This window comes from Heteronotia binoei, chromosome 3 (assembly GCF_032191835.1).
Source record: "Heteronotia binoei isolate CCM8104 ecotype False Entrance Well chromosome 3, APGP_CSIRO_Hbin_v1, whole genome shotgun sequence".
NCBI lineage: Eukaryota > Metazoa > Chordata > Lepidosauria > Squamata > Gekkonidae > Heteronotia > Heteronotia binoei.
The window spans coordinates 176,840,358-176,866,890 of record NC_083225.1 but is presented as its reverse complement, the minus strand read 5'-3'; the positions used below and the strand labels follow the sequence as shown (position 1 = coordinate 176,866,890).

General features: G+C 47.6%; 1 protein-coding gene across 6 annotated transcripts in view; it reads left to right on the top strand.

The window, feature by feature from the left end:
- The window catches only part of FAT3 (FAT atypical cadherin 3), a 546,218-nt gene that overhangs the window by 461,818 nt on the left and 57,867 nt on the right, over positions 1 to 26,533 (top strand). For all 6 annotated transcript variants that reach the window (XM_060234952.1, XM_060234950.1, XM_060234951.1 and 3 more), the window contains 3 exons: positions 4,890 to 5,033; positions 10,573 to 10,770; positions 11,920 to 12,718. In XM_060234952.1, coding sequence (XP_060090935.1) covers positions 4,890 to 5,033; positions 10,573 to 10,770; positions 11,920 to 12,718 — 1,141 coding nt within the window. The remainder of the gene's footprint in view (positions 1 to 4,889; positions 5,034 to 10,572; positions 10,771 to 11,919; positions 12,719 to 26,533) is intronic.

Genomic DNA, 26,533 nt, shown 5'->3' with positions numbered 1-26,533 from the left:
TTGGCTACATCAGGGGTGCGTGGCCTAATATGCAAAGAATTCCACCCCTGCCCAAATCAGTTGGAATGATGGTGGAATGTGTTGTCCAGTCACAGCCACTGAGCCACCGTCCCTCCCCAATTCAAGGCAGTCCTGTAGGACTTCAAGGCAAGAGACTTTCACAGCTGGTTTGCCATTGCCTGCTTCTGTACGGCAACCCTGGACTTCCTAGGTTGGTTTCTCATCCAAGTACTAAGCAAGGCTAACTCTGGTTAGTTTGCAAGCTCTGATGACATTTGGGCTAGCCTGGGCCATCCAGGTGGGGGGGTGGGGGCGGGCAGAGCCTGTTCATCTGTGGGCCTGTAAGACCAAACTATTTAAGCTTGCCTTCAACAGTTAAGGGGAGGTAGCAATTGCCCCACAGCATTGACACTGGACAAATATCGATATTCAGAAACCTCGACGTGCATCTTGGATTTTATGGTTAAAATGTGTAGAATTGATTTTGTTATATATTGGTTTTAATATTCTATGTGGTTTTTCACTGTTGTTAGCCACCCTGAGCCTGTTAGGGGAGGGCGGGATATAAACTCGATAAAATAAATAATGTGGAGTCCAAACTATCGTTCACTCCAAGCGGAGTGAAAACGAAGAAGTTTAAATGACTGTGTAAGGTCCAATTGATCCTGGCAATCGGGTCAGTGTTATAAGTAATACTGTGGTCGGATTGGACTTTACAGCTGGCTAGTTGTGGCGCAGAGTGGTAAAGCTGCAGTATTGCAGTCGGAGCTCTCTGCTCATGGCCTGAGTTCGATCCCGGCAGAAGCTGGGTTCAGGTAGCTGACTCAAGGTTGACTCAGCCTTCCTTCCTTCCAAGGTCAGTAAAATGAGTACGCAGCTTGCTGGGGCGGGAGGGGGAGGGAGTGTAGGTGACTGGGGAAGTCAATGGCAAACCACCCCGTGAAAAGTTTGCTGTGAAAATGTTTTGATGCGACGTCACCTGAGTCAGAAAAAGAGGCCGTTTCCCCACAGAGCTTACCGCGGGGCGACGTCCCTCTTCATCACGCAGCATCTGCGCGGATTTCCCACCAACTGCTCCAGATAACCAGGAAGAGCCGCGGCTTTTGTGTCGCTAATGTAAACTTGTTTTTAGCGGTTTACATCTGCGATACAAAAGGTCCGGCACTTCCTGGTTCTGCGGAGCAGTTGGTGGGAAATCCGCGCAGACGCTGCGCGGTGAAGAGGGACGTCGCTCCGCGGTAAGCTCTGTGGGAAAACGGCCAGAGTCAGCGTCAGAGGTCCGTGAAGCTTAAAAGCATTATCAAAGATTTCAGGTTTTCATGGCTGGTAACATCATTAGGGTTTGTAGAATCTTTCGGGATCAAGTGCCGTGTTCTACTGGAGAAAGTTTTCCTTCCAGACGTTTCGTTCTCAGCTGCGGAGAACATCCTCAGTGGCGTTGCAGCCGGAGCAGGCGCTCAGACCTTCTTGGCTGCAGCCGCCCTGAGCCATTCGTGGGAAGGGCGGGATATAAATTCTAAATAAATAAATAAATAAAGGTCTGAGCGCCTGCTCCGGCTGCAACGCTACTGAGGATGTTCTCCGCAGCTGAGAACGAAACGTCTGGAAGGAAAACTTTCTCCAGTAGAACACGGCACTTGATCCCGAAAGATTCTACAAACTTAAAAGCATTCCTTGCAGCTTGCATAGGGGGACTACCTTTACCTGGTGCTTGCATAGGGGGACTACCTTTACCTTTAGTAGAGAATGATTTGGTTAGCTACCAAGCCAACCTGCCGTGGTGTGTGGATCCCTATCAGGTCCCATGCGGCTTCCTGTGAAATTTGGATAGATTCAGGTGTGTCGTCATGTTGGTCTGAAACAACAGAACAAAGTTTGAGTCCAATGGCACCTTTAAGGCCAACAAATTTTTATTCTGGGCTTAAACTTTCGTGTGCATGCAGAACAAACTTTGTTGGTTTTAAAGGTGTCACTGGACTCAAACTTCATTACAGAATTTCATGAAATTTGGGTCTGTGTGTGTGTCAACAAAGCTAAGGGGACTGAACTTCCAGATAAAAGGGGTTTAGGATTATGCTGTTTACAACTTTCTCTGGATTTTTGACACTCAAAGTCAGTTTCAGAATTCTGAAACAGCACGTCACAGAGTTCTGCTGGGAGCGTTTTTCATCTATAGGCATCTGGGTGGAGATGCACGTTTGAACGCGTGCAGGGCTTTTTTTGTAGCAGGAACTCCTTTGAATATTGGGCCACACACCTCCAAGCAGCCAATCCTCCAAGAGCTTACAGTAGGCCCTGTACGAAGAGCCCTGTAAGCTCTTGGAGGATTGGCTACATCAGGGTGTTTGGCTCAATATGCAAAGGAGTTCCTGCTACAAAAGAATTTAAGGCTTCTGCTTTCACTGAACGACCAAAACCGATGGCCAGGTTACTATCAGCGAGTGAACTTTTTAACTGTTCTTAACTTTTTTACATCCTTCAGGATTCTGTTCTCACAATTCAGTTATAAGTGTAATGCCACACGGTTACAACTGAGGTCCGTGAAGCTTAAAAGCATTCCTTGCAGCTGCACGTTTGTCCAAATTACAACTGCTGGATTTCCTATGTAAAGCACTGAAGGTGTTTATTTTTTGTTAAGTGTCCCATTATCTGTGACTTGGATCATCCAAGGTAGCAATTTTAATGCCAAGGAGCCATTACGAATATGAATTGCCTTATAAAAACACAGAGGCTAAGACACACTGTGGCAATAAAAGGGGAAATAAGTGTTATACAAAGGCCAGGGAGAGTAACAAGACCAGAGGCCTTTTCTTAGAATATACCAGAGCTTTTTTTTTTTAGCAGGAACACACAGGAACGCAGTTCCGGCTGACTTTATGTCAGGGGGTGTGGCCTGATATGCAAATGAACTCCTGCTGAGCTTTTTCTAAAAAAAAGCCCTGTGCGAAACAGTGTCAGAGGGTGTGGACTAATATGCAGATGAGTCCCTGCTGGGTTCTTTCCACAAAAAACACACACACACCCCTTAATATACACCTCAAGGCCTGAATCTGTGCATATACTGGCAGAAGGTGGAAGAGTCCTGAATTGGTAAGCATGGACTGTACCACTTCAGGCTGCAGGCGGGAGGGATGGTATAGTTTTTGTCTCCTGAAATCAACCCTGCAAGAGGAAATCTAGTTTATCGGTATGGAAGTTTCTATCTAGGATTGGGCCAAAGTTTACCCACAGGTATCTTTAACATTTAAACAGTGTTTTGGGTGAAGGCTGAATATTTTGGGGGAGGGACGTGCCCTGTTTTTAACAGTTGTTAGAAGGCTTGTGGCTGCCTGATTGGCATCTGACTTTAAATAAACTGGCATTCCGTAAATGGGATCCCAGCCAATCAGAATCACAGACATCACAGTGTCATGTAGCCTATCATTTCTGGCTATTTTACTGTGCCCCAAAGCCATTTCAGAGCAAGAGCTTTTACCGTCTCTTCACCTTCCAACTGAAGAATCATAGCTGACCAAACATTTAGGGAACAACCTCCCTCCACTACCATTTTCAGCTAAACTCTGCTTCTAGTTTCCTACTTGAAGGGTGCTACTTTCCTACTTGAAGGGAGACTTCACAGAGACCTTTTAAAGTACAGTCTGAAGTGATGTAATCCATTCTATTCCAGCAGGGCTCTTCTAGTTCTCTTGCACTGTCTGTGCATACACAAATATGAACCAAAGAGCAACTGAGGGCAGATGCCTTAGCAGCAGCACAGTAAATAGAGAAGGGGGGAGGGCACGCAGAGGCCCAACGCAGGATACTCACCAAATCCCCCACCCCTCCCAGGCTGACCTGGGATGAAACTAGCCAGCCTGGGTGCCACAACTGGGAATCCACATCCCCTGAGCACCACGTGGTCAGCATAAAGCAGGGTGCCAATTTCCACACTCTTACTCCAGGCCACAAAGATGACCTTTGATAAATCAGGACTGAGGCCTTATGCCATTCTTTTCCAGCAACGCTCTTCCAGTTCTCCTGCACATCCATGCGTATACAGATACAAGCAGGGGTCATTTCGTAGAAAAAGAGGTGCTGGGGCTCATTAGAATAACTCATTTGCATAATGTATTTGCACATGCCACACATTACCTAATGCCTGACATTACCTAAATTCTTTCAGCTCAGCATTTACCTTATAATGCTTCTTGAATTATAATTCTCATAATGAAATCTTACTCCCATCATCCTTTATAAATTACTTTCTCCTGTTGGCCACATAGAACCACATAAGAGCCCCGTGGCGCAGAGTGGTAAAGCTGCAGTACTGCAGTCCAAGCTCTGCTCGCGGCCTGAGTTCGATCCCGGCGAAAGCTGGGTTCGGGTAGCCGGATCAAGGTTGACTCAGTCTTCCATCCTTCTGAGGTCAGTAAAATGAGTACCCAGCTTGCTGGGGGTAAAGCGTAGATGACTGGGGAAAGTTATGGCAAATCACTCCATAAGAAGTCTGCCGTGAAAACATGATGCAACATCACCCCAGAGTCAGAAATGACTGGTGCTTGCATAAGGGACTACCTTTACATTATGTGGCCACAGAAGCATAATGAAGATTTCCATATGTCTGCTTTATATGTTTAAATTATTTTCCCATTTTTGGTGGGGAAAAATATTAGAAAGTTTGTCAAATCTTAAGAGTTCAGGAAAGTTTGTCAAATCTTAAGAGTTACAGGGAGGTTGAACAATAGAACCCAGAAGCAAGGGTTTTTTTTCTTTTTTGGTGGGGAGGGGGTCGTAAGAACGAAAAAGTGCAATAAAATTTAGAGGTTCCGGATCTCCCCTCCTGCTCAAAAGGATTCCACACTTCTTTCCAGGATCATTTACATTTCCTTTCTTTTTTTAACCTTCTTCAGGTATCCGGGTATTCTTTAGCCATTCAAGCAAGAGACAGCGGCATTCCTTCATTGTCAGCATCTGTAACGGTCAATGTCGACATTTCAGACGTGAACGATAACAGCCCCATATTTACACCTGCCAACTACACAGCTGTGATTCAAGTGAGTTTATCCTGGACATCATCATTCCTACCCCCCCCCAAAAAAAAATATTAATCTGACCTTTAAAATATGAAGACATTTGTGTTTTAGTGGCTTTGATGATTTATCAGCCCACGGTGTGTTGAATTACTTGTCTTTGTCAAGGAAAGGATAAGAATGTTGCTCGTCAATTCCATAACATTCTGTATTTGCAGAGATAACCCAGCACAGTGCGTTGCTACAGGACTTGCTGATGATAAAACATATGGGGAACTGTTTCTGCTTTCAGAAGTGGCAACTATAGCTGAGTCCTGCCTTCTTAAGGGATGAAAACTGCAATCCTGTGCATGCATACTTACACTGGGGTGAATCCAGCTTGTGTGGTGTTATAGGGTGCCAATGACACCCAGTTCTATCTACTGATGGACGGCCAGTCTGACTGCGTCCCAGAAAATTTGGACCTGGCATTGCAAGCCATGGCAGGATGGCTCAGGCTGAGTAGGTTGAAGTTGAATCCAGCGAAGACAGAGGTCCTTTGCCTGAGCTGTGGCGGTCTGGGAAGGGAAATCCCCCTACCAGCCTTTGACAGTGCGCCATTGAAAACGGTGCGCAAGGTCAAGAGCTTGGGGATGCTGCTGGAGCCTGCCTTGTCAAGGGAGGCCCAGATAGCAGCCACTGCTAAATCCGCTTTTTTTCATCTTAGGCGGGCGAGGCAGTTGGCCCCCTTCCTGGAGTGCGACGACCTGGCAACAGTGATCCATGCAACGGTCACCTCGAGGTTGGACTACTGTAATGCCCTCTACATGGGGCTGCCCCTGTGCCGAACCCGGAAACTGCAGCTAGTGCAGAACGCGGCAGCCAGGCTGCTGTTGAGGCTCCCTAGGTGGGATCACATACAGCTGAGGCTGCAGGAACTGCACTGGCTGCCAATAGTGTACCGGATTTGTTGCAAGGTGCTGGTTATCACCTTTAAAGCCCTATACGGCCGAGGATCTGCCTACTTTAGGGACCGTGTCTCCCCATACGTTCCCCAGAGGGTACTGCAATCTGGTTCTCAAAATCTTTTGGTAGTCCCCAGGCCAAGGGAGGCCAAACTGAAGGTCATCAAGGAAAGGGCCTTCTCAATTATAACTCCCCACTGGTGGAACCAACTACCGGAGGAGGTGCAGGCCTTGCAGAGCCTTACCCAGTTCCGCAAGCCCTGCAAGACCACCCTCTTCCAGCTAATATGGAAGTTACTGTAGAAGAAATACCGTCGCCACAGAAAAACTATAAGATGGATAACACCGAGGTTTTAGCACTAAATTAACTGATGGTTTTAATTAGATGATTTTAATGTAGGATAATATATGTATATATAGGATTTGTAATATGTTTTGTAATCACCTTGTTTTAACTGTTGTAATGTAGCATATTATATTATGCCATGTGAACCGCCCTGAGCATGCCTCGGCGGGGAGGGCGGGATACAAATTAAAGATTATTATTATTATATAGGGCTGCAGGGCTAAGCGGCAGTCATATAAGAAGAGAAGCCATGTTGGATCAGGCCAAAGATCCATGAACATATGAAGCTGCCTTATACTGAATCAGGCCCTCGGTCCATCAAAGTCAGTATTGTCTACTCAGACTGGCAGCAGCTCTCCAGGGTCTCAAGGTTTTTCTTACCTATTTCCCTGGACCCTTTTTAGTTAGAGATGCCAGGAATTGAACCTGGGACCTTCTGCTTATCTACCACTGAGTCACTGTCCCTGCCCAAACTCCCTCCCTCCCTCCCATCCCTCGCTCATCCTGTCCAACACCTTGTGTCACACAGTGGCCAAAACAAAAACAAAACCAGGTGCCATCAGGAGGTCCATCAGTGGGGCCAGGACACTAGAAGCCCTCCCACTACTGCCCCTCCCAAGCATCAAGAAAACAGAGCATCACTTGCCCCAGACAGAGAGTTCCAACAATACTGTGTGGCTAATAGCCACTGATGGACCTCTGCTCCAGATGTTTATCCAATCCCCTCTTGAAGCTGGCTAAGCTTGTCATGGCCACGTGGGATACTAATGCTACTTTAATTTGTGCATTAGACATTCCAGACACCACCCTTCGTCATTAATCCTTTCAACAGTCTTGCAAGGTAGGGCAGCATTGTTCTTCCCATCTTGCAAATGGGTGGGTGGAAGCTGAGACACAGGGGCTTCCCTATGGCTACCTTTGTGAGTTCATGGCTCTGGTAAGAGTTGCAGGGAGACTTGTATGATGCATTCTTATGCTCAGGGCTTTTTTTTGGGAGCAGGAACTCCTTTGCCTATTAAGCCACACACCCCTGATGTAGACAGTCCGCCTGGAGCTTACAGTAGGCCCTGTACTAAGAGCCCTGTAAGCTCTTGGAGGATTGGCTACATCAGGGGTGTGTGGACTAAGATGCAAAGGAGTTCCTGCTACCCAAAAAGCCCTGCTTATGCTGTCCATCCCAGATCAATGGGGCATATTTCCAAGTAAATGTATGTAGGATTGCAACCTGAGCCTCTGCACTATGCTGGCTCTCAGAATGCATGACTGCTGTGTATTCTAGATGGACATGAAACACCCCAGCAAAACAGGGTTTGTATTGGTCCCCACCTGGGATACAACCCTGTGGAGCAGTGCAAAACTAAGCATTCCTTCTCCTTAGCGTTCAGCGTGGGAAACCACAGAATTCGTAAATCCCTGACTGAGTGCTGCCTGAAAGCTCACAGAGCAGAAGGGCTTTTTTCGTAGCAGGGACGCCTTTGCATAGTAGACCACATACCCCTGATGCAGCCAATCCTCCAAGAGCTTATAGGACTCTTCGTACAGAAGAAGAATTGCAGATTTATACCCCGCCCTTCTCTCTGAATCAGAGACTCAGAGTGGCTCACAATCTCCTTTATGTCTTTCCCCCACAACAGACACCCAGTGAGATGGGTAGGGCTGAGAGGGCTCTCGCAGCAGCTGCCCTTTCAAGGACAACCTCTGCGATAGCTGTGGCTGACCCAAGGCTATTCCAGTAGGGTTTACTGTAAACAGGGTGTGTGGCCTAATATGCATTTATTTTATTTTTATTTCTTTTAGTATATTTCTATTCCACCCATTCCCCGTAGGGCTCAGGGCGGATTACAACATATGATAAAACGATATAATACAATAAAAAACATTTTATAAGCAAACAACTCAACGGCACTCAGAAAATTGCATAGGAGTTCCTGCTACAAAAAAAACCCCGCAGAGCTGTAAAGGCCATTCTGCCTCTTGGGGTGACTCCTCTTTTCTGCATGCCTTTGCATATCTGGGCTCTCTGTGAGCGCCTAGGGACAAAGCATGTCTGTCGGGATCTGCCAGTCTAGGATCATCCAGACCAAGATGGCCTCGTCTAGCCTGATCTCATAAGCTCAGAAGCTAAGCAGCGTCAGCCCTGGCTAGTACTTGGATGGGAAGCCACCAAGGAAGTGCAGATTGCCGTGCAGAGACAAGCTGGCCAATCACCTCTGCTCATCTAAGAACATAAGAGAAGCCATGTTGGATCAGGCCAGTGGCCCATCCAGTCCAACCCTCTGTGTCACACAGTGGCCAAAAGACCCCAGGTGCCATCCGGAGGTCCATCAGTGGGGCCAGGACACAAGAAGTCCTCTCACTGTTGCCCCTCCCAAGCATCTCTTGCTTTAGATCCAGCTGGGCAACCGTGTTGGTCTCAATTAATAGAACAAAGTTGGAGTCCAGTAGCCCCTTTAAGACCAACAAAGTTTCATTGAGAATGTAAGCTTTCGTGTGCGTGCACGCTTCGTCAGACAATGGAATGGGGGTACAGTTAGCAGTGCTACATATAACTTGTGGGCAGGGCTTTTTTTGTAGCAAAACCCAGCAGGAACTCATTTGCATATTAGGCCACTCCCCCTGCCATCACTGGAAGTCATGTTACCGATTCAGTATTTTCCACATATTGACAGCACAGTACAGTGCCACCAGCAGTATTTCTTGGATGTGTGTTCTCGCACAGCACCATGAGAGATCTTGTGTGCCCCCCCCCAAAAAAAAACATGGCCGGAGAGAGAGAGCCACATGGAGTGGAGCAGGCAGCGGCAAGTCCAGCTTCTCCTGGGAGGGGGAGATCATGGGTGGCTCCGTGTCTCTCGCTCTCTTCGCAGGCCCATTGGAGGCTGGAGGTGGCAGAGAGGATGGAGCACGCAGTCTGGGAGCGAGCACGTGGCTGCCTAGTGCCTTCTTTCTGCTGGAGACCCTTTTTTGAGCCGGACCCCTGGCCAAGCCAGCCGGAACTGCGTTCCTGTATGTTCCGTCTCAAAAAAAGCCCTGTTTGTGGGTAGTGGTTGTTATTCTTTCCATTTGTTAATTTCGCTATTTTGCCATTGAATTCTAACTTTGTAGTATTTTGCATGCCTAACCAGTACCCACGAGATATATGTAGCGATATGTAACACTGCTCACTGTACCCCATTTCATTGTCTGACGAAGTGTGCATGCGCGTGAAAGCTTGCATTCTCAATCAAACTTTGTTGGTCTTAAAGGTGTTCCTGGACTCCATCACTTGCTTTGAGAACTTTGTGAGGTCGTTGTGAGTCGGCTGCAACTTGACACTACTTTCCACCACAAAGTCTAGGGCCTGAGATGGCCCATCTCACCTCACTTAAGTGTATGCGAAAAGCAACCCTAGTTCAGGATTGCCAGTTTTGTTCTAAATGACTGTGCAAACAAGTCCTTTAAGAACATCATAACATAAGAGAAGCCACGTTGGATCAGGCCAGTGGCCCATCCAGTGCAACACTCTGTGTCACACAGTGGCCAAAAAACCAGATGCCATCAGGAGTTCCATCAGTGGGGCCAGGACACTAGAAGCCCTCCCACTGTTGCCCCTCCCAAGCACCAAGAATACAGAGCATCACTTGCCTCAGACAAAGAGTTCCAATACTCTCTGATAAATAAAACTGATAAATAAACAATACGCTGTGGCTAATAGCCACTGATGAACCTCTGCATCTGTTTATCCAATCTCCTCTTGAAGCTGGCTATGCTTGTTGCCACCACCACCTCCTGTGGCAGTGAATTCCATGTGTTCATCATCCTTTGGGTGAAGAAGTACTTCCTTTTATTGGTTCTAATCCGATTGCTCAGCAATTTCATTGAGTGCCCACGAGTTCTTGTGCTGTGAGAAAGGGAGAAAAGTACTTCTTTCTCTACCTTCTCTATCCCCTGCATAATATTGTAAACCTCTATCATGTCACCCTTCAGTCGGCTTTTCTCCAAGCTAAAGAGCCCCAAGCGTTTTAACCTTTCTTCATAGGGAAAGTGTTCCGACCCTTTCATGTTGTACAAACCGGTAGAGTTGACACACACCCTGCAGTCACTGGACTTTCTCAGGCCGCATTCAGACACCCAAACTGAAGCAGAATGGGACAGAAGGACTGCCAAAAACAATATCTTCTGTTGCAGAAACACCACGTCCTTACATATTCTAGGCAGGAAACATGTTTGTCTCAGCAGCATGCCAAGATGTGCAATTAAAATCCTCTCTTTCCTCCCTGCATCTGCACAAAAGGAAAACAAACCGGTGGGAACAAGCATTTTGCAGCTGGTGGTGACAGACAAAGACTCCCTGCACAACGGGCCCCCTTTCACCTTCTCCATCTTGGCGGGCAACGAAGAGGAGGAGTTCACGCTGGATCCGCAAGGCGTCTTGCGTTCGGCAGTGGAGTTCAAGCACATGGTAGCGACTGAATACATGCTCTGCGTTCAGGTGCCTGTGTTACTTGTACCCACTTCCGCGAGAAGCAGACATAAATCATTCTTAGAGAATTATCTTGTCAATATACCTATGCCACTTATTTATAATAAGAATATTAATAATATATTTCTCCACATTCTTTTATACTGTGGGCAACCCTTATTAGCAATGCTGAATGCTGTATAGATGATCACATTAACCAGCTGTCTTCCAAATCATTTGCACGAAATGGAATTTTGGAAGTAGCTGACATTAACGCTGTAAGGTTCCCCCCACCCCACCCCTTTTCTTTTGCATATGAATGGGCAAGAACATAGAAAAAGCATACCTCTGTAGCAAGGGGGAAATTGCAGATGGCAAAAAGCCCAAGCACAAAGAAGAGGGGTGATTTTCTCCCCCCAAAAAACTATGCTGGGTAAATAAAATGTGTGCGAGAATAAAACCAAAACTGGTGGCAGCTGCCATTGAAATGTTATTTGAATCTGTGCAGCCAATCAGATTTCTAGTGGCCAAAAAGAAGCTGGAAAGAGTCCCACCTGGCCCCATCCACATTCTAAAAACAGTTGGTGGGCCCCAGGGAAAGTGTTGGCAGGTGCCATAGTGCCCACAATGGCCACATCAGGGACCCCTGTTCTACAGCTCCCTAGGCCACCAAAACTGTCCTGAAGTCCCCCTCAATGTCAACTGGGAAATCCATAAAAATCTCAGATCCCTCCTTGTGCGAGTGAAAGTCCCTTCCGTTTACACAAGGGAGTCTAGGGAATTCAGAGTTTTAAGAAACAGAAACCAGTTTCTCACTAGGCTTGTTCCTGTCTCAGATTCATTTCCCCCCAGCGCTTCTGTTCAATTTCATACAAGTTGCCGCAGGGCTGCAACATCCTCCGCCTCTTTCCTGTGGCAAGCAGAAACCGGTTTTCAGAGGATCTGTCTTGCCACAGGAAAGAGGTAGGGCAGGTCGCAGACCTCCAGCAGCTTGTGTGAAATCAAACAGAAGCACCAGGGGGAAAAGGGCTCTGAGAATGGAACAAGCTTAGTGAGAAATCAGTCAGAGATTCTGAAATCCTCAAAGGGATGCTAAGAAAGTTTGGCCAGTATTTAAGGTGATGGGTTTTTTTTTTTTTTTTTGCCCCTAAAATAAATCTTTTGATAAATTTTTATCAGGCAAAGGATTCTGGGAAGCCTCAGCAGACATCCCAAACCTACATACAGATCCGAGTGATTGAAGAAAGCATCCACAAGCCCACAGCCATTCCTCTGGAGATCTTTATTGTCACCATGGAAGATGATTTCCCAGGCGGTGTGATCGGGAAGATTCACGCCACAGACCAGGATATGTACGACGTTCTCACGTATGGCCTGAAGCCGGAGCAGAAGAGTTTGTTCAAGGTCAACCACCATGACGGAAAGATCATTGCCCTTGGAGGGCTGGATAGTGGGAAGTACATTCTGAACGTGTCCGTGAGCGACGGGCGGTTCCAGGTGCCCATGGATGTGACAGTCCACGTGGAACAGCTGGTGCAGGAGATGCTGCAGAACACGGTCACCATCCGCTTCGAGAACGTCTCCCCCGAGGATTTCGTGGGGCTCCACATGCACGGGTTCCGGCGCACCCTGCGCAACGCCGTCCTCACCCAGAAGCAAGACAGCCTGCACATCATCAGTATTCAGCCCGTCGCCGGCACCGTGCAGCTTGACATGCTGTTCGCCGTTCAGATGCACACCGGCGGTTTCTATAAGCCGGCCTACTTGATACAGAAGCTCACCAATGCAAGGCGACACTTGGAAAACGTGATCCGAATCTCTGCCATCCTGGAGAAGAATTGCTCGGGGATGGATTGTCAGGAGCAGCACTGCGAGCAGAGCCTGTCCATCGATTCCCACTCCCTGATGACCTACAGCACGGCGCGCATAAGCTTCGTGTGTCCCCGCTTCTACCGAAACGTGCGCTGCTCTTGCAATGGTGAGTGGTACCCCCCTCCCTGCCACCGGACTTCGCCCGGGGGCACTTATTTTTTTATTGCTCTGACGCCAGTCGGCCGAGTCAGTTCATTTCAGTTGGGTTAAGAGGGCTTTTTGGCAGACTAGAGTGGCAGGGAGAATTGATTTCTTGTGCTCAGCAGGAACGGTTGGTGTTTATTGACGGCAAATGGGAGGTGAGGAACTTTGACCCCTTGAAACAAAGCCGGAGTCATTTTGGTCAAAGAGGTCTATAAACCTCGGGCCATGGGTTGTAGGGTTTCCAGCCAAAGGTTCTGGGGCCTGAAAAGGATGGCTATGTCAGGGCAGCCCCAGTCCACATTCAGCATTTTCAGATGGAGGGTGACATTTGACCCGAGTGATAAAGTTAAAAGGTCTCTTCTCAGTCTTGATCTCCTGGGCTCTTCTCTTTTTCTTCCAGGAAAGAGAGGGAAGCCAGTAAAATATTTCATTAAGTAATTGGGAGCAGAGGCGAGCCTCTGACCTTTTTCAGCCTACATGCTCTCGGAGGCTGTAGCTGGGTGTTTTTTGTTTTTTAATTAACCACCCTGGGAACATTTTCTGCAGCACTTCCTACCATTTTAAGGGTCTTTGGAGATCCACTCTCTGCTTTCTCATGGCCTCGGGCACCGTCTTACGTGCTACAGCTACATGCCGCTTTTTAGAGTTGTCATCTGGATATGGGGTAGTGGCGAGTGGCAAATGACCACTGACTGCTTGGGACTTGTCTTCCGACATTTGTTGTGTGGTGCATTTTGACAAGAATTGTGGCATTGTGTGTGGTGTGAAAGCAAATAGTTGCCCCAGTGTACACACATATGAGCGATCCTTTTTTTTCTTCAGTGTTGAGCAACAGTGCTGATCTTACAGGGAGCGGAGCAGTATCCTTTCCCAGCTCACATAGAACTTTTTTCTCGCGATTGTAGCCTCACAGAAATTTGGATTTGGTGGTTCCTCATTTCTCCCTCCCAATACTCAAATTCTATTGCTGCTGCTACCTAGTAAAGGTAAAGGTAGTCCCCTGTGCAAGCACCAATCGTTTCTGACTCCTGGGTGACGTCCCATCACAACGTTTTCACGGCAGACTTTTTATGGGGTGGTTTACCATTGCTTTCCCCAGTCATCTACGCTTTCCCCCCAGCAAGCTGGGTACTCATTTTACCGACCTCAGAAGGATGGAAGGCTGAGTCAACCTCAAGCCAGCTACCTGAACCCAGTTTCTCTGGGGTCGAACTCAGGTCGTGAGCAGAGAGCTTGGACTGCAGTACTGCAGCTTTACCACTCTGCGCCACGCGGCTCCTCTGCTGCTACCTACCTTGGGTTTATCACCAAGACGTGCCAACTACAGAAGAGAATGTGGAAACCAGATTGTCCTAACGTTTTTGCAGTCAATGCAGTGGGTCGGGTTAGGCAGATGAGACAAATTAATATTGGGAAAGGGATAAGGGAGTCCAAGTTGACTGTGAATTGCTGATATTTGAGAAAAGTTTGTATTAGCCATCATGAGGAGCCCAACTCTAACAGGGTTGCTAACTCCAGGTTGGAAAGGCATGCAGATTTTGGGGGTGGAGCCTCAGGAGAGCGGGATTTGGGGTATAATACCATAGAGTCCAACATCCAAAGCAGCCATTTTCTCCAGGTGAACTGATCTCTGTCTCCTGGAGATCAGTTGTAATAGCAGGAGGTCTCTGGAAGTTGGCAGCCCTGCTCTCAGAGATCTGTATTACATGTAGCTGTGCGCTGGTATTTCACTGCCATAATAATCCAGTTGCTCGTTGTGGTTAGGAGGGTGCGAGAGAGCCACAAAGCTTTATTCTCAGCAGGAGGGAATCAGGTGATGTTTGTCCACCATCAGTAACCAGCCAAGAGGGTGGTTTCAAGCGTGTTTTGTTGGCTTAGACCAGGGGTCCTCAAACTTTTTAAATAGGGGGCCAGTTCACTGTCCCTCAGACTGTTGGAGGGCCGGACTGCCGTTACTGTACAAGGCCGCGGGCCTTGTTCTCCGTCTTCTGCATCTCTCTCCCTTCCCCACACCACACACCCCGGCCTGGGAACTCACCTCACCTCGGTATCACCTCACACTCTGTCTCCGCCGCCTCAGCCCAGTGCCGGAAGTGTGCGTTGCTAACGCGAGTTTAGGTCGAACGTCACTTCCGGTCTGATTTTGCCATAACCCGGCGGGCCGCATAAACGTCCTCAGCGGGCCGCATCTGGCCTGCAGGCTGTAGTTTGAGGACCCCTGGCTTAGACTATTGTTAACTGCTGAAACATCATGAGATGGAATGGAACAGAAATATTTGAAAGAAAGCACAGGAGGAAAATGTCTTCTGGTTATACTAGCAGAGGAGCAGTAAAGTTGCATTTCTGTAGGGTTGCCAGGTACCAATGGTGCGCCGGTGGGGAGTCGGAGTGACTTTTCTTGGAGCGGGGAGGAGCCATGTGACATGCCTGTGTCACTTGGAAGTGACGCAGGGACATCAAGCGGCGACACTGGTTTTTTGAGCAAAACTCTATGGTAGAATTAGCTACAAATCATAGAGTTTTGCCCCAAAACCAGAGCATCACCATCTGATGTGCCTACATCACTTCCTGGATAAATAAGCACATGGCAGTTATTTCCAGCTTCTCAAAGGCGAGAGGAGTAATGCGGGGGAGAGGAGTGCCCGAAAGGAAGAGAACCCTGCTAGGACCATGGTGTTCCGGCAGCCCTACATTTCTGTAAAACAGGGGTCCCCAACTTCCAGGCCGTGGACCGGTCCCGGTCCGTGGTCTGTTAACAACCGGGCCGCAGAATGAGGCAGAGCAGCCCTGCCACCCCTTTTGCCCACCCAGAACCTGGGCAGATGAAAGAGGCAGCTGGCCTTGCTCAGAAGCTGGCTCCTCCTTGCAGGGGTGGCAGCCTTAGAACGAGGCACAGCAGCTCCGCCGCCCCTTCTGCCTGCCTGGGACCCGGTAGGTGAAGGTCGCAGCTTCACTCCAAGGCACCACCTCTTTCATCTGTCTGGGCCCCAAGTGGACAGAAGGGGCAGCGCAGCAGCGACCTTTGCCTACCCCTCATTTAAAGACCCCCATTGGGGGGGGGCTGGGACAGGGCTTGGGGACAGCAAAAACCCCAGCACCTTACACACACACACACACACACTGGTCTGGGGAAAAGTTATCTTCCACGAAACCGGTCCCTGGTGCCAAAAAGCTTGGGAGCCACTGCTGCAAAATACACAACACCCCCCCCTTCCCGGTTGCCATGGCTCTCAAGTGCTTTCTCCGTGGTCTCATAAGAACATAAGAGAAGCCATGTTAGATCAGGCCAATGGCCCATCCAGTCCAACACTCTGTGTCACACAGTGGCAAAATTTATATATACACACTGTGGCTAATAGCCACTGATGGACCTCTGCTCCATATTTTTATCTAAACCCCTCTTGAAGGTGGCCATGCTTGTGGCCGCCACCACCTCCTGTGGCAGTGAATTCCACATGTTAATCACCCTTTGGGTGAAGAAGTACTTCCTTTTATCCGTTTTAACCTGTCTGCTCAGCAATTTCATCAAATGCCCACCAGTTCTTGTATTGTGAGTAAGGGAGAAAAGTACCTCTTTCTCTACTTTCTCCATCCCATGCATTATCTTGTAAACCTCTATCATGTCACCCCGCAGTCGACGTTTCTCCAAGCTAAAGAGTCCCAAGCGTTTCAACCTTTCTTCATAGGGAAAGTGTTCCAGCCCTTTAATCATTCTAGTTGCCCTTTTCTGGACTTTCTCCAATGCTATAATATCCTTTTTGAGGTGCGGCGACCAGAACTGCACACAGTACTCCAAATGAGACCGCACCATCGATTTATACAGGGGCATTATGATACTGGCTCAACCAGGTGGGGGTGGGGATTCTGGCCTAACTGGAGCCCACAGCGTGGCTTGCCCTCCTCAGCAGTGTTCCCTCTCAGCTGAGTTCTAGTGAGCTAGCTCACAGTTTTTTAAATAATTGTAAATAACCATGGCATCTGCCAATGGGAATAGCCTTTCTTTTAAGAAACATATTTCAAGAATGCTCAGTTCCTTCTTCGGGTGAGAGCCAGTTTGGTGTAGTGGTTAAGTGCACGGACTCTTATCTGGGAGAACCGGGTTTGATTCCCCGCTCCTCCACTTGCACCTGCTGGAAAGGCCTTGGGTCAGCCATAGCTCTGGCAGAGGTTGTCCTTGAAAGGGCAGCTGCTGTAAGAGCTCTCTCAGCCCCACCCACCTCCCAGGGTGTCTGTTGTGGGGGAGGGAGATAAAGGAGATTGTGAGCCGCTCTGATAAATTTGGAGTGGAGGGCGGGATATAAATCCAATATCATCATCATCATCATCATTTAGCCTCTATTTTTGACATAGCTCAGCCTGCTCAGGAAGGATGGCCCTAAAGCAAACTCATTTATGCAGGAGCTCACAACTTCAATGCCAGTAGTTCACAAAGTAGAATTTGTGCTCACAAGACTCTGCAGTTTCAAGGGAACATCGCTCCTCAGCCCTCCTTCCCATTCATTTTAAACAGGCAGCAGCCTTCCCCCCTGTTGCATAAGCGCTCCTTGCTGGAGTCAGGGTCTGCCGTGCCCCCCCCTCCTGCCTCAGGAATTGGGAGGATATGCTTGAGCAGAAATAAATCCATGAAAATCCTGCCTGCATATTCATGGACAAACTTGGTTACATGCCCAAGAGCTCCTCACCAGAAGCAGGAACTGCACGTTCTTGAAATACGTTTCTGAAAAGGAAGGCTATTCCCACTGGCAGATGCCATGGTTATTTACAAATTATGCGTGCCAGATGTCCAGAGGTTTTACCTAGTTTACCTTGATTAGCAAACTGAGTTATCAAAACACGGAACAGGCTGGAAGACAGGGAAGCAAGGACCAGGGAGCCTCCAAGGGTCCAGAAGTTTGTTTCGGCTTGGAGAATGGCCAGAACAAGGAGATGCTTCCGTCCGGATCTTTAGACTGCAATCCCTAAAGTTTCGTTTTCGAGCCATCTGAATTAATCCCGTTGACATTAATGAAATTGGTCAGACATGTGGATGCCCCCACCAGATGTCCCAAGCAATAAGAGAAGAGGGATGGGGAATTTTCTTTCTTGCTGGTAATGTAAACACTCACAAGGTGGTTCTTTTCCCGCACAGAACCGTCTGCGCTGGACGTAACGTGTGTTAATAAAACCCCAAGTAATTAAATCCTACAAGGTTTGGAAATGGTTTCCATTGGCAGCCTTCCTTTCCCACCAGGAGGCAAGCGGGACTACACAAACCCTTCTTCCTTGTTCAAATTTACCTCCCTGCATTTCAGGAATTGTATTTCACTTGCACAGTTACCTGATATGGAGTTGGGCTGTTGGCCCGTCTCACTATGCAAGCTGACGGCAGCTGTCCCAGCCTTTAGGCAAGAAATCTTTCCCAACTATTCCTGCTGTTCTTTCAGTGGAGATACTGGGGACTGGACCGCCTTCATTCAAAGTATGTGCTCTTAAAAAGGTAAAGGTAGTCCCCTGTGCAAGCACCAGTCGTTTCCAACTCTGGGGTGACGTCGCATCACGACATTTTCACGGCAGACTATTTACAGGGTGGTTTGCCATTGCCTTCCTCAGGGTTGCCAAGTCCAATTCAAGAAATATCTAGGGACTTTGGGGGTGGAGCCAGGAGACTTTGGGGGCGGAGCCAGGAGCAAGGGTGTGACAAGCATAATTGAACTCCAAAGGGAGTTCTGGCCATCACATTTAAAGGGACAGCACACCTTTTCAAATGCCTTCCTTCCATAGAAAATAATGAAGGATAGGGGCACCTTCTTTTGGGGCTCATAGAATTGGACCCCCTGGTCCAATCCTTTTGAAACTTGGGAGGTATTTTGGGGAGAGGCACTAGATGCTACACAGAAAATTTGGCACCTCTACCTCAAAAAACAGCCTTCCCAGAGCCCCTGACACCCGCGGATCAATTCCCCATCATTCCCTATGGGAATCGTTCCTGGAGGTGCATAATGGCTGTGGGGGTGGAGCTTCCCCCGCCGGCCAGCTGGCTGGGGGAGGGGGGAAGCCTGTAAAACCAGGGGATCCCCCGCTGGGACCTGGGGATTGGGAAGCCTACCCCCCCAGCAAGCTGGGTGCTCATTTTACCAACCTCGGAAGGATGGAAGGCTGAGTCAACCTTGAGCCGGCCACCTGAACCAAGCTTTCGCCAGGATCGAACTCAGGTTGTGAGCAGAGAGCTCAGACCGCAGTACTGCAGCTTTACCACTCTGCGCCATGGGGCTCTTGATATGTGCTCTTAAACACCACCAAATTTGATTTCTACCATAAAGGCCCAAAGCCTGCAATGCATGTTTTGTTACCTGGGTGTCATCCTTAGGAAAGCATCCCTCCCATCCTTCCTTCTCTGTAACAGAAACACAGAAACATAAATCTGGATCCCGAGGGTCATATAGTCCAACCTTTTGCACAATGCAGGACATTCACAGCTCATCTCCTCTCCCCTCGGTTTGGTGTTGTGGTTAAGTGCGCAGACTCTTATCTGGGAGAACTGATGTGACCTTGGGTCAGCCACCAGTTCTCTCAAGGCTGTTCTGCTCAAGAGCAGTTCTGAGAGAGCTCTCTCAGCTCCACCTACCTCACAGGGTGTCACTTTTGGGAGGGGAAGGGAAAGGAGATTTGTAAGCTGCTCTGAGACTCCTTTGGCTAGTGAAGGGCGGGGTATAAATCCAATCTCTTCTCTTCTTCTTTTTCTCTTCCTCTTGTCAACTGAACCAATGCTAATCATGGGTGAATGATAACCATGTTTGCGGACGAATCCTTTTTGTGATGGAATTGTGAGTAGAATAAATGAAGCCTTTACGGTAGAATAGCAGAATAAACCATTATTCATTCTGTGCTCAAGCAATGTTAAGCCATTGGCTCAGTTTGCACATTATGTGAAACCATGGTTTTCTTAAAGTAACCGTGGTTAGTGTGATTGTCTGAATGCAGACCACTCATAAGAGCACACTTGCTGGATCAGACCAGTGTTCCATTAAGTACTGACCTGACCTGAAGTTGGTTTATTAATCACAGTTAGTCTTAATCATAGAGATAGATCAAGATGGGTAGCCATGTTAGTCTGTCTGTAGCAGTAGAAAAGAGCGAGAGTCCAGGAGCGCCTTAAAGGCTGACAAAATTTTTGACAGGGTATGAGTTTTTGTGAGTCACCACTCACTTCATCACATACCTGAAAATAACTGTATCTGAAGAAGTGACTCACAAAAGCCTGTACCCCTCACAAATTTTGTTAGTCTTAAAGGTGCTACTGGATTCTTAATCTTTTTTACTGCTATAATCTTAGCCATGATTTTATATGATATATAAGTACCAGGGCTTTTTTATAGGAAAAAGCCCAGCAGGAACTCATTTGCATATTAGGCCACACACCCCTGACATCACCATTGTTTTGCACAGGGCTTTTTTGTAGAGAAGCCCAGCAGGGGCTCATTTGCATATTAGGCCACACCCCCTGACATCGCCATTGTTTTGCACAGGGCTTTTTGTGGAGAAGCCCAGCAGCGACTCATGATATATACGGTAAGTACCAGGGCTTTTTTGTAGGAGAAAGCCCAGCAGGAACTCATTTGCATATTAGGCCACACCCTCTGACATCGCCATTCCGCGCGGGGCTTTTGTAGAGGAGCCCAGCAGGAACTCATTTGCATATTAGGCCACACCCTCTGACATCGCCATTGTTCTGCGCGGGGCTTTTTTTGTAGAGAAGCCCAGCAGGAACTCATTTGCGTATTAGGCCACACCCCCTGACATCGCCATTGTTTTGCGCAGGGCTTTTTGTGGAGAAGCCCAGCAGCGACTCATGATATATAAGTACCAGGGCTTTTTTGTAGGAAAAAGCCCAGCAGAAACTCATTTGCATATTAGGCCACACACCCCTAACATTTGCATATTAGGCCATCACACCCCTGACATTGTTTTGCACATGGCTTTTTGTAGAGAAGCCCAGCAGGGACTCATTTGCATATTAGGCCACACCCCCTAATACCAAGCCAGCCAGAATTGCATTCCTGCTCCAAAAAAGCCCTGATAAGTAGAGATCCTGGTTTAATCCTGGCTTGTCCTCTGGCCGCACCCTCCCAGGCTATAGAGAGAAACCAGCATTTGTCAAAGGGAACGAATATGTGAGTGATCTGTGAATGAAATCTCGGTTTCACAAACTACAGGCAAAATTCGTCACGGTTTCTTTCGTATGATGTCTGTACTGAGCCATGTGTTGTATCCATCAAAGGTACGGGATTCGCTCAGAAGAGCACAGAAAGCAGCATATGTTTCCCGAGGCTGATTATGTGCAAATCACAGTTTACAAGGAGCCAGCATTTTTGACTGCCCCAAGCCACACTGTGCTGAATCATCCTATTTAAGCAATTCTCAAATAGCTTTCTGTGCCACGTTGGGAAACTTTAGAGTGCTTACAGCTGCCGTGGGTGGAGGAACAGACATCTCCAAGGAAGCAGTTTTGAGAGCCACAGTTAGAGAAGAACATGCATGTTGGGAGGGGGGGATTAAAGAATCTCTAATGCGACAATGATTTCACCATTCGAGGATTTTGCTGATGCTGTTGTTAGAATGCAGCTTGTCACAAGTCGGCATAAGTGCTGACACACTTGTCACCCTGTTGGATGACAGCGGTTGGTTTCCCTGTCGGAAGGATAAATATAAGAATCAACAACAGCAGCAATAATGAAGAGGAAGACGGGCTCTCGGCTTCGGATCTCTGGCCTTGTTTTCTAAATGACACTTCGAAGGTAGTCATCGATAGCCTGAGCTTCTGCCACAACCTCAATCATTCAATAATAAGCATCCAGTTTAGGGAAAGCGCTTTCATTTCACACTGCTCGGCTGTATCTGCGTATACTGTGAGAGCCAGTTTGGTGCAGTGGTTAAGAGTGGTGGACTCTAATCTGGAGAACCGGGTTTGATTCCCCACTCGTCCACATGCAGTTGCTGCATGACCTTGGGTCAGTTACAGTTCTCGCAGAGCTGTTCTCTCAAGAGCATTTTTAAAAGAACTCTCTCAGCTCCACCTACCTCACAGAAGTCCGTTGTGGGGAGAGTAAAGGAAGGAGATTGTAAGCCACTCTGAGAGAAGGGCAGGGTATAAATCCAGTCTACTCCTCTTCTTCCTCTTCTTTTTCCTCTTTCTCCTTTTCTTCTGCTTCTTCTGGTCATGAGTTGCCTGACATCAGAGCTGAAGCTAGATGTCTCAGCTGTTGCACTGCACCAATTCTGACATGGCAAGGAGCAGATGTGGAGTAATGGCCAAGCTGCACATTGCCTTTCCTGAATTAAGAACAGTATGCTATGAGTTTACTTCGTAACCACCCCACGTCTGACATCATGCGCAATAGTGACCAGAGTAGATCAGCATTCATCCCTTGTACAACTGGTTGACAAGACAGTGCAGAATGTCCAGTCCAGATGTGCACTAATGTACATCCACTGTGTAATTTTTTTAAGAAACGAAGGCACTGATCCATGTACTCGGGCAACCATTGCCTGAGCCTATTCTTCAGTCCTGATATGTTTTTGGTTCTTGGGATCACCTTCTGCGACAGTGAGATGCCTTGATTAAGGTTGATCGACACTTGAGTGCTTTCCTTTCTTGAATACAGAGTGATTCTCTAGTGGCAGTCTGTGTGAACTTCCTCTCTACATCTGTTTCAAGGAGAATAGAAGAACGCAGCAGAAGTGGCACCGAAGAATCCCCAGTGCATTGATTAAGGGTTTCTTCAAGGCTTATAACCTCCCAGCTAATCACACCCTGTGCTACCACTGTAGGTCTGAGCAGAGATCTTGGGGGTTCCGCTTGAACTCGGCCAGTGGCGAGCTGGTCCAGGAGGTGATGCCTGCTGCTTCTCACGCTACCAGTGGCCAGGAGCAAGCAGACTCCCCCCTGTGGTACATCAGTGCCCCCCCCCCAATCCCTCAGGTCGCTTGGCCAGAGAGCCGCTCAGATACATGAGGGGATGGAGAACAGTGTCCTGTTGAGGAAAGTCATTTGTTGTACTTAGTTTTAATCTTAGATGCTCTAGTCTAGTAGTTATCCATGCCTGCTCAGGTAAAGGAAGGTCGAGAAATGAGTTTAGTAAATTCTCCTCAATTGAGTTTTCAGGAGAAAAGTGTGTTGATGCTTGTATTCTTGGTGCTTGGGACGGGCAACAGTGTGAGGACTTCTAGTGTCCTGGCCCCACTGATAGACCTCCTGATGGCACCTGGGGTTTTTTGGCCACTGTGTGACATGGAGTGTTGGACTGGATGGGCCATTGGCCTGATCCAACATGGCTTCTCTTATGTTCTTATCATGATGAATAGAAGAAACAGGCCACCCAACCTGGCTCTGATAGTTAACCTGCATCAGTTCATTGCTGAGAGAAACATCAGCCGGGCCATGAACCGGTACTGGTCCGTGGCCTGTTAGCAACCGGGCCGTGAGTTGTATAATTATTTCATTATATATTACAATATAGTGATAATAAGAAGACAATATTGCAGGGATGGCCAACGATAGCTCTCCAGATGTTTTTTGCCTACAACTCCCATCAGCCCCAGCCATTGACCATGCAGGCTGGGTCTGATGGGAATTGTAGGCAAAAACATCTGGAGAGCTACCATTGGCCACCCCTGCAATTTTGGATTTATATCCTGCCCTCTACTCCAAATCTCAAAGTGGCTCACAATCTCCTTTATCTTCCTCCCACACAACAGACACCCTGTGAGGTGGGTGGGGCTGAGAGAGCCTTCACAGCAGCTGCCCTTTCAAGGACAGCTCTGCAAGAGCTATGGCTGACCCAAGGCCATTCCAGCAGCTTCAAGTGGAGGAGTGGGAAATCAAACCCGGTTCTCCCAGATAAGAGTCCACACACTTAACCACCACACCAAAATAAAGTGCACAATTGTATCATCCCAAAACCATCACGCCCCTGGAAAAATAGTCTTCCACAAAACTGATCCCTGGTGTCAAAAAAGCTGGGGACCGCTGCTTTACAACAGAGAACCGGTCCCCCATCAGTTCCACTTTGGAAACCAGGCCAGGCAGTTCAGAACTCAAAAATCTAGGGGAGAAATTGAGAAGCTGAAGATTTCAGAAGTATTCCGACTCCCAGTTCTCAGAATAGCATTCTTGAGCCTTAGGGTACTGGTTTCTTCACAGCTTGCCTAGAGAGACCAAAATTACCATTTAATATAAAAATGTTGAATTTAATTCTGGGAGAAGCAAAGAAGGAGAGAAAAACTGCTGGACTTCAGAGGAGATACTCCAGCCTGGGCTATAAATCCTTCAAGGTGGATAACGTACCTGTGAGTGCTTTAGTGGCTTTTAGTCTCTGCAGTTGTGAAATCACCCTGGCAATGCGTGTTAGCTAGGAGCAACGCTATAAGACATGATTTGTTGCTGGGGGCCCTTTGAAGTACAAAGGCAGACATAAAGAACTGTCTCCAGAGCTTCAGTATTTCAAAAGTTTTGTGACAGCTATAAAATTCACCTACGGGATCATGAATAAAGAAGTCGAGGTGCCAGTGGTTTATCTGCCAGGATCTCTCTTGTGCTTTGATAGGAATACCGGCATCCACCGAATGTTGGCTTTGTGAAAGCACAAGACTGCCCTTCGGAAGCAAATGCAATGATCGGCAAAATGGGGCAGAACCATTCAATCCCCTGCCACGATTCCTTAGGACAGGTTTTAAAAAGTGGACTCACAATTCCAGATCCGGTGTCTCTAACCTGTATTAGGCATATAAGAACCAAAGTGGGTTTTTTAGTATGCAAGTGATGGGATTGCCACGTTGTTAGAAATTATGGGAATCGTATTCATCAGGAAATAAGGAGAAGGCTGGGTTTTGAGTTAGTATCTTGGTTTTTTGTTTAGATTTTAGTGTATAATTTTGTCTATAATACAAGAAGGAAGTCTAAAGGGCAGCTGTGTCTTTTGAAGAAGAATATATTGGATTTATATCCCGCCCTATACTCAGAGTCTCAGAGCGGTCAGTCTTCTTTACCTTCCCCCCCACACACACAACAGACACCCTCTGAGGTAGGTGGGACAGAGAGAGCTTTTTACAGCAGCTGCCCTTTCAAGGACAACTCTGCCAGAGCTCTGGCTGACCCAAGGCCATTCCAGCAGGTGCAATTGGAGGAGTGGGGAATCAAACCCAGTTCTCTCAAATAAGAGTCTGCACACTTAACCACTACACCAAACTGGCTTTGGGAAGGCTAACTGCAGCGGCCAGGAGAATTTTCACTCAAAACTGGAAATAGAAATGTTTTGCCATAGATTGCGATCTGTTTACATGAGAGATCTGGGTGTGTCGTATTAACGGATGAGATGGAGTTAGGGGAACAAAGACACAAGGACAGCTTCTTCTGGTCCATTGTTGATCTCCTTTTTTGTGTGTTTTGAACAAGAAGTTGCCTGCCAAGAGGGAAGTTTTAAATATATTTTAATACATGTAGCATTAGTATGTAATTAAAAGATTTTGGCATTTGATATATTCATGTATAAGAGGCATTTTTCTTACTTTTCCCCTGTTTTTCTAAAAGACAGTTCTGGCTCCTGAGCCAGAGAGTTCTAAGGGGGGGGGGGGCGTCATTGGGGTCCTATCCTTCTCATCAGAGGTCATTTTGTAGAAAAATAGGTGGTGGAGCTCATCCAGGGATTGTTATGCAGCTACCCCTACTATTCAGTGGACAAGGTGGGAAGAAGGAGGTGGAACTCTCAGAAAGGTTCAGGAGCTGTGCTCCTGTGAGCTCCCACTGAATCCGAGGCCTGCTTTTCATCCCCAATATATCTACAGATATGTCCATTTGAATTGCCACTGTAGTGCAGAGATGACGGGTACAATTGTTCACAGCCATTTCCAGAAATATGACCTAATTCCTGCTCAGTGGCACAAGTTGGAAATGGAGCGCCAAGCGCATAGAGCTGATCTTAAATATTGTATCACTAACAGTGGTTGTTCAGTTCTGTCTGCAACCTACTGGATCAGATGGGTTCTGCTACTTGGATGCCAGTCTTCTCACCTTCACCGAAACCTTTAGACAAACACTGATTTGTCTGCAGAAGAACCTGCCATGGGCATCTTTTGTAGAATTTACATGTTGCAGAAGATTCTGAGCGCCTTAAACCAGTGCTTTTTCAGCTTTTCCAGACCTCAGAATCATATTTAACACCTCACACAACAGTTGGGACCATCTGAGCTTCAAGAACATGATATCACAGGCGACAGAGTCACATGAAAGGAAGAGGGGGTGCCATGCTGGACACCCCTGCTTTACCAGCACTTTCTTGCAGCTACACATTGTCTACTAATTGCAGACAAGCTTACCACTGTTTGAACCGCTCTTTCACTGTTACTGAACTTCTGTTTGAGGATCTCTGAATAAACTCCAGAGGAATCCCAGGCTGGGTTCACCGTTTGAAAACCATAATATTTTCTTCAATTTGGTCCTATGTTCAGAGGGTTAAGATAGCAACCTTCTACCTGGACACTATGATAGACAGCCTAGAGAGCCAGTTGAATGGAGAGCAGAAGAAGAAGAAGATATTAGATTTATATCTCACCCTATACCCTGAATCTCAAAGTCTCAGAGCGGTCACAATCTCCTTTACCTCCCCCCCCCCCAAGAGACACTCTGTGAGGTGGGCAGGGCTGAGAGAGCTCTTCCAGCAGCTGCTCTTTCAAGGACAACTCCTACAAGAGCTATGGTTGACCCAAGGCCATTCCAGCAGCTGCAAGTGGAGGAGTGGGGAAT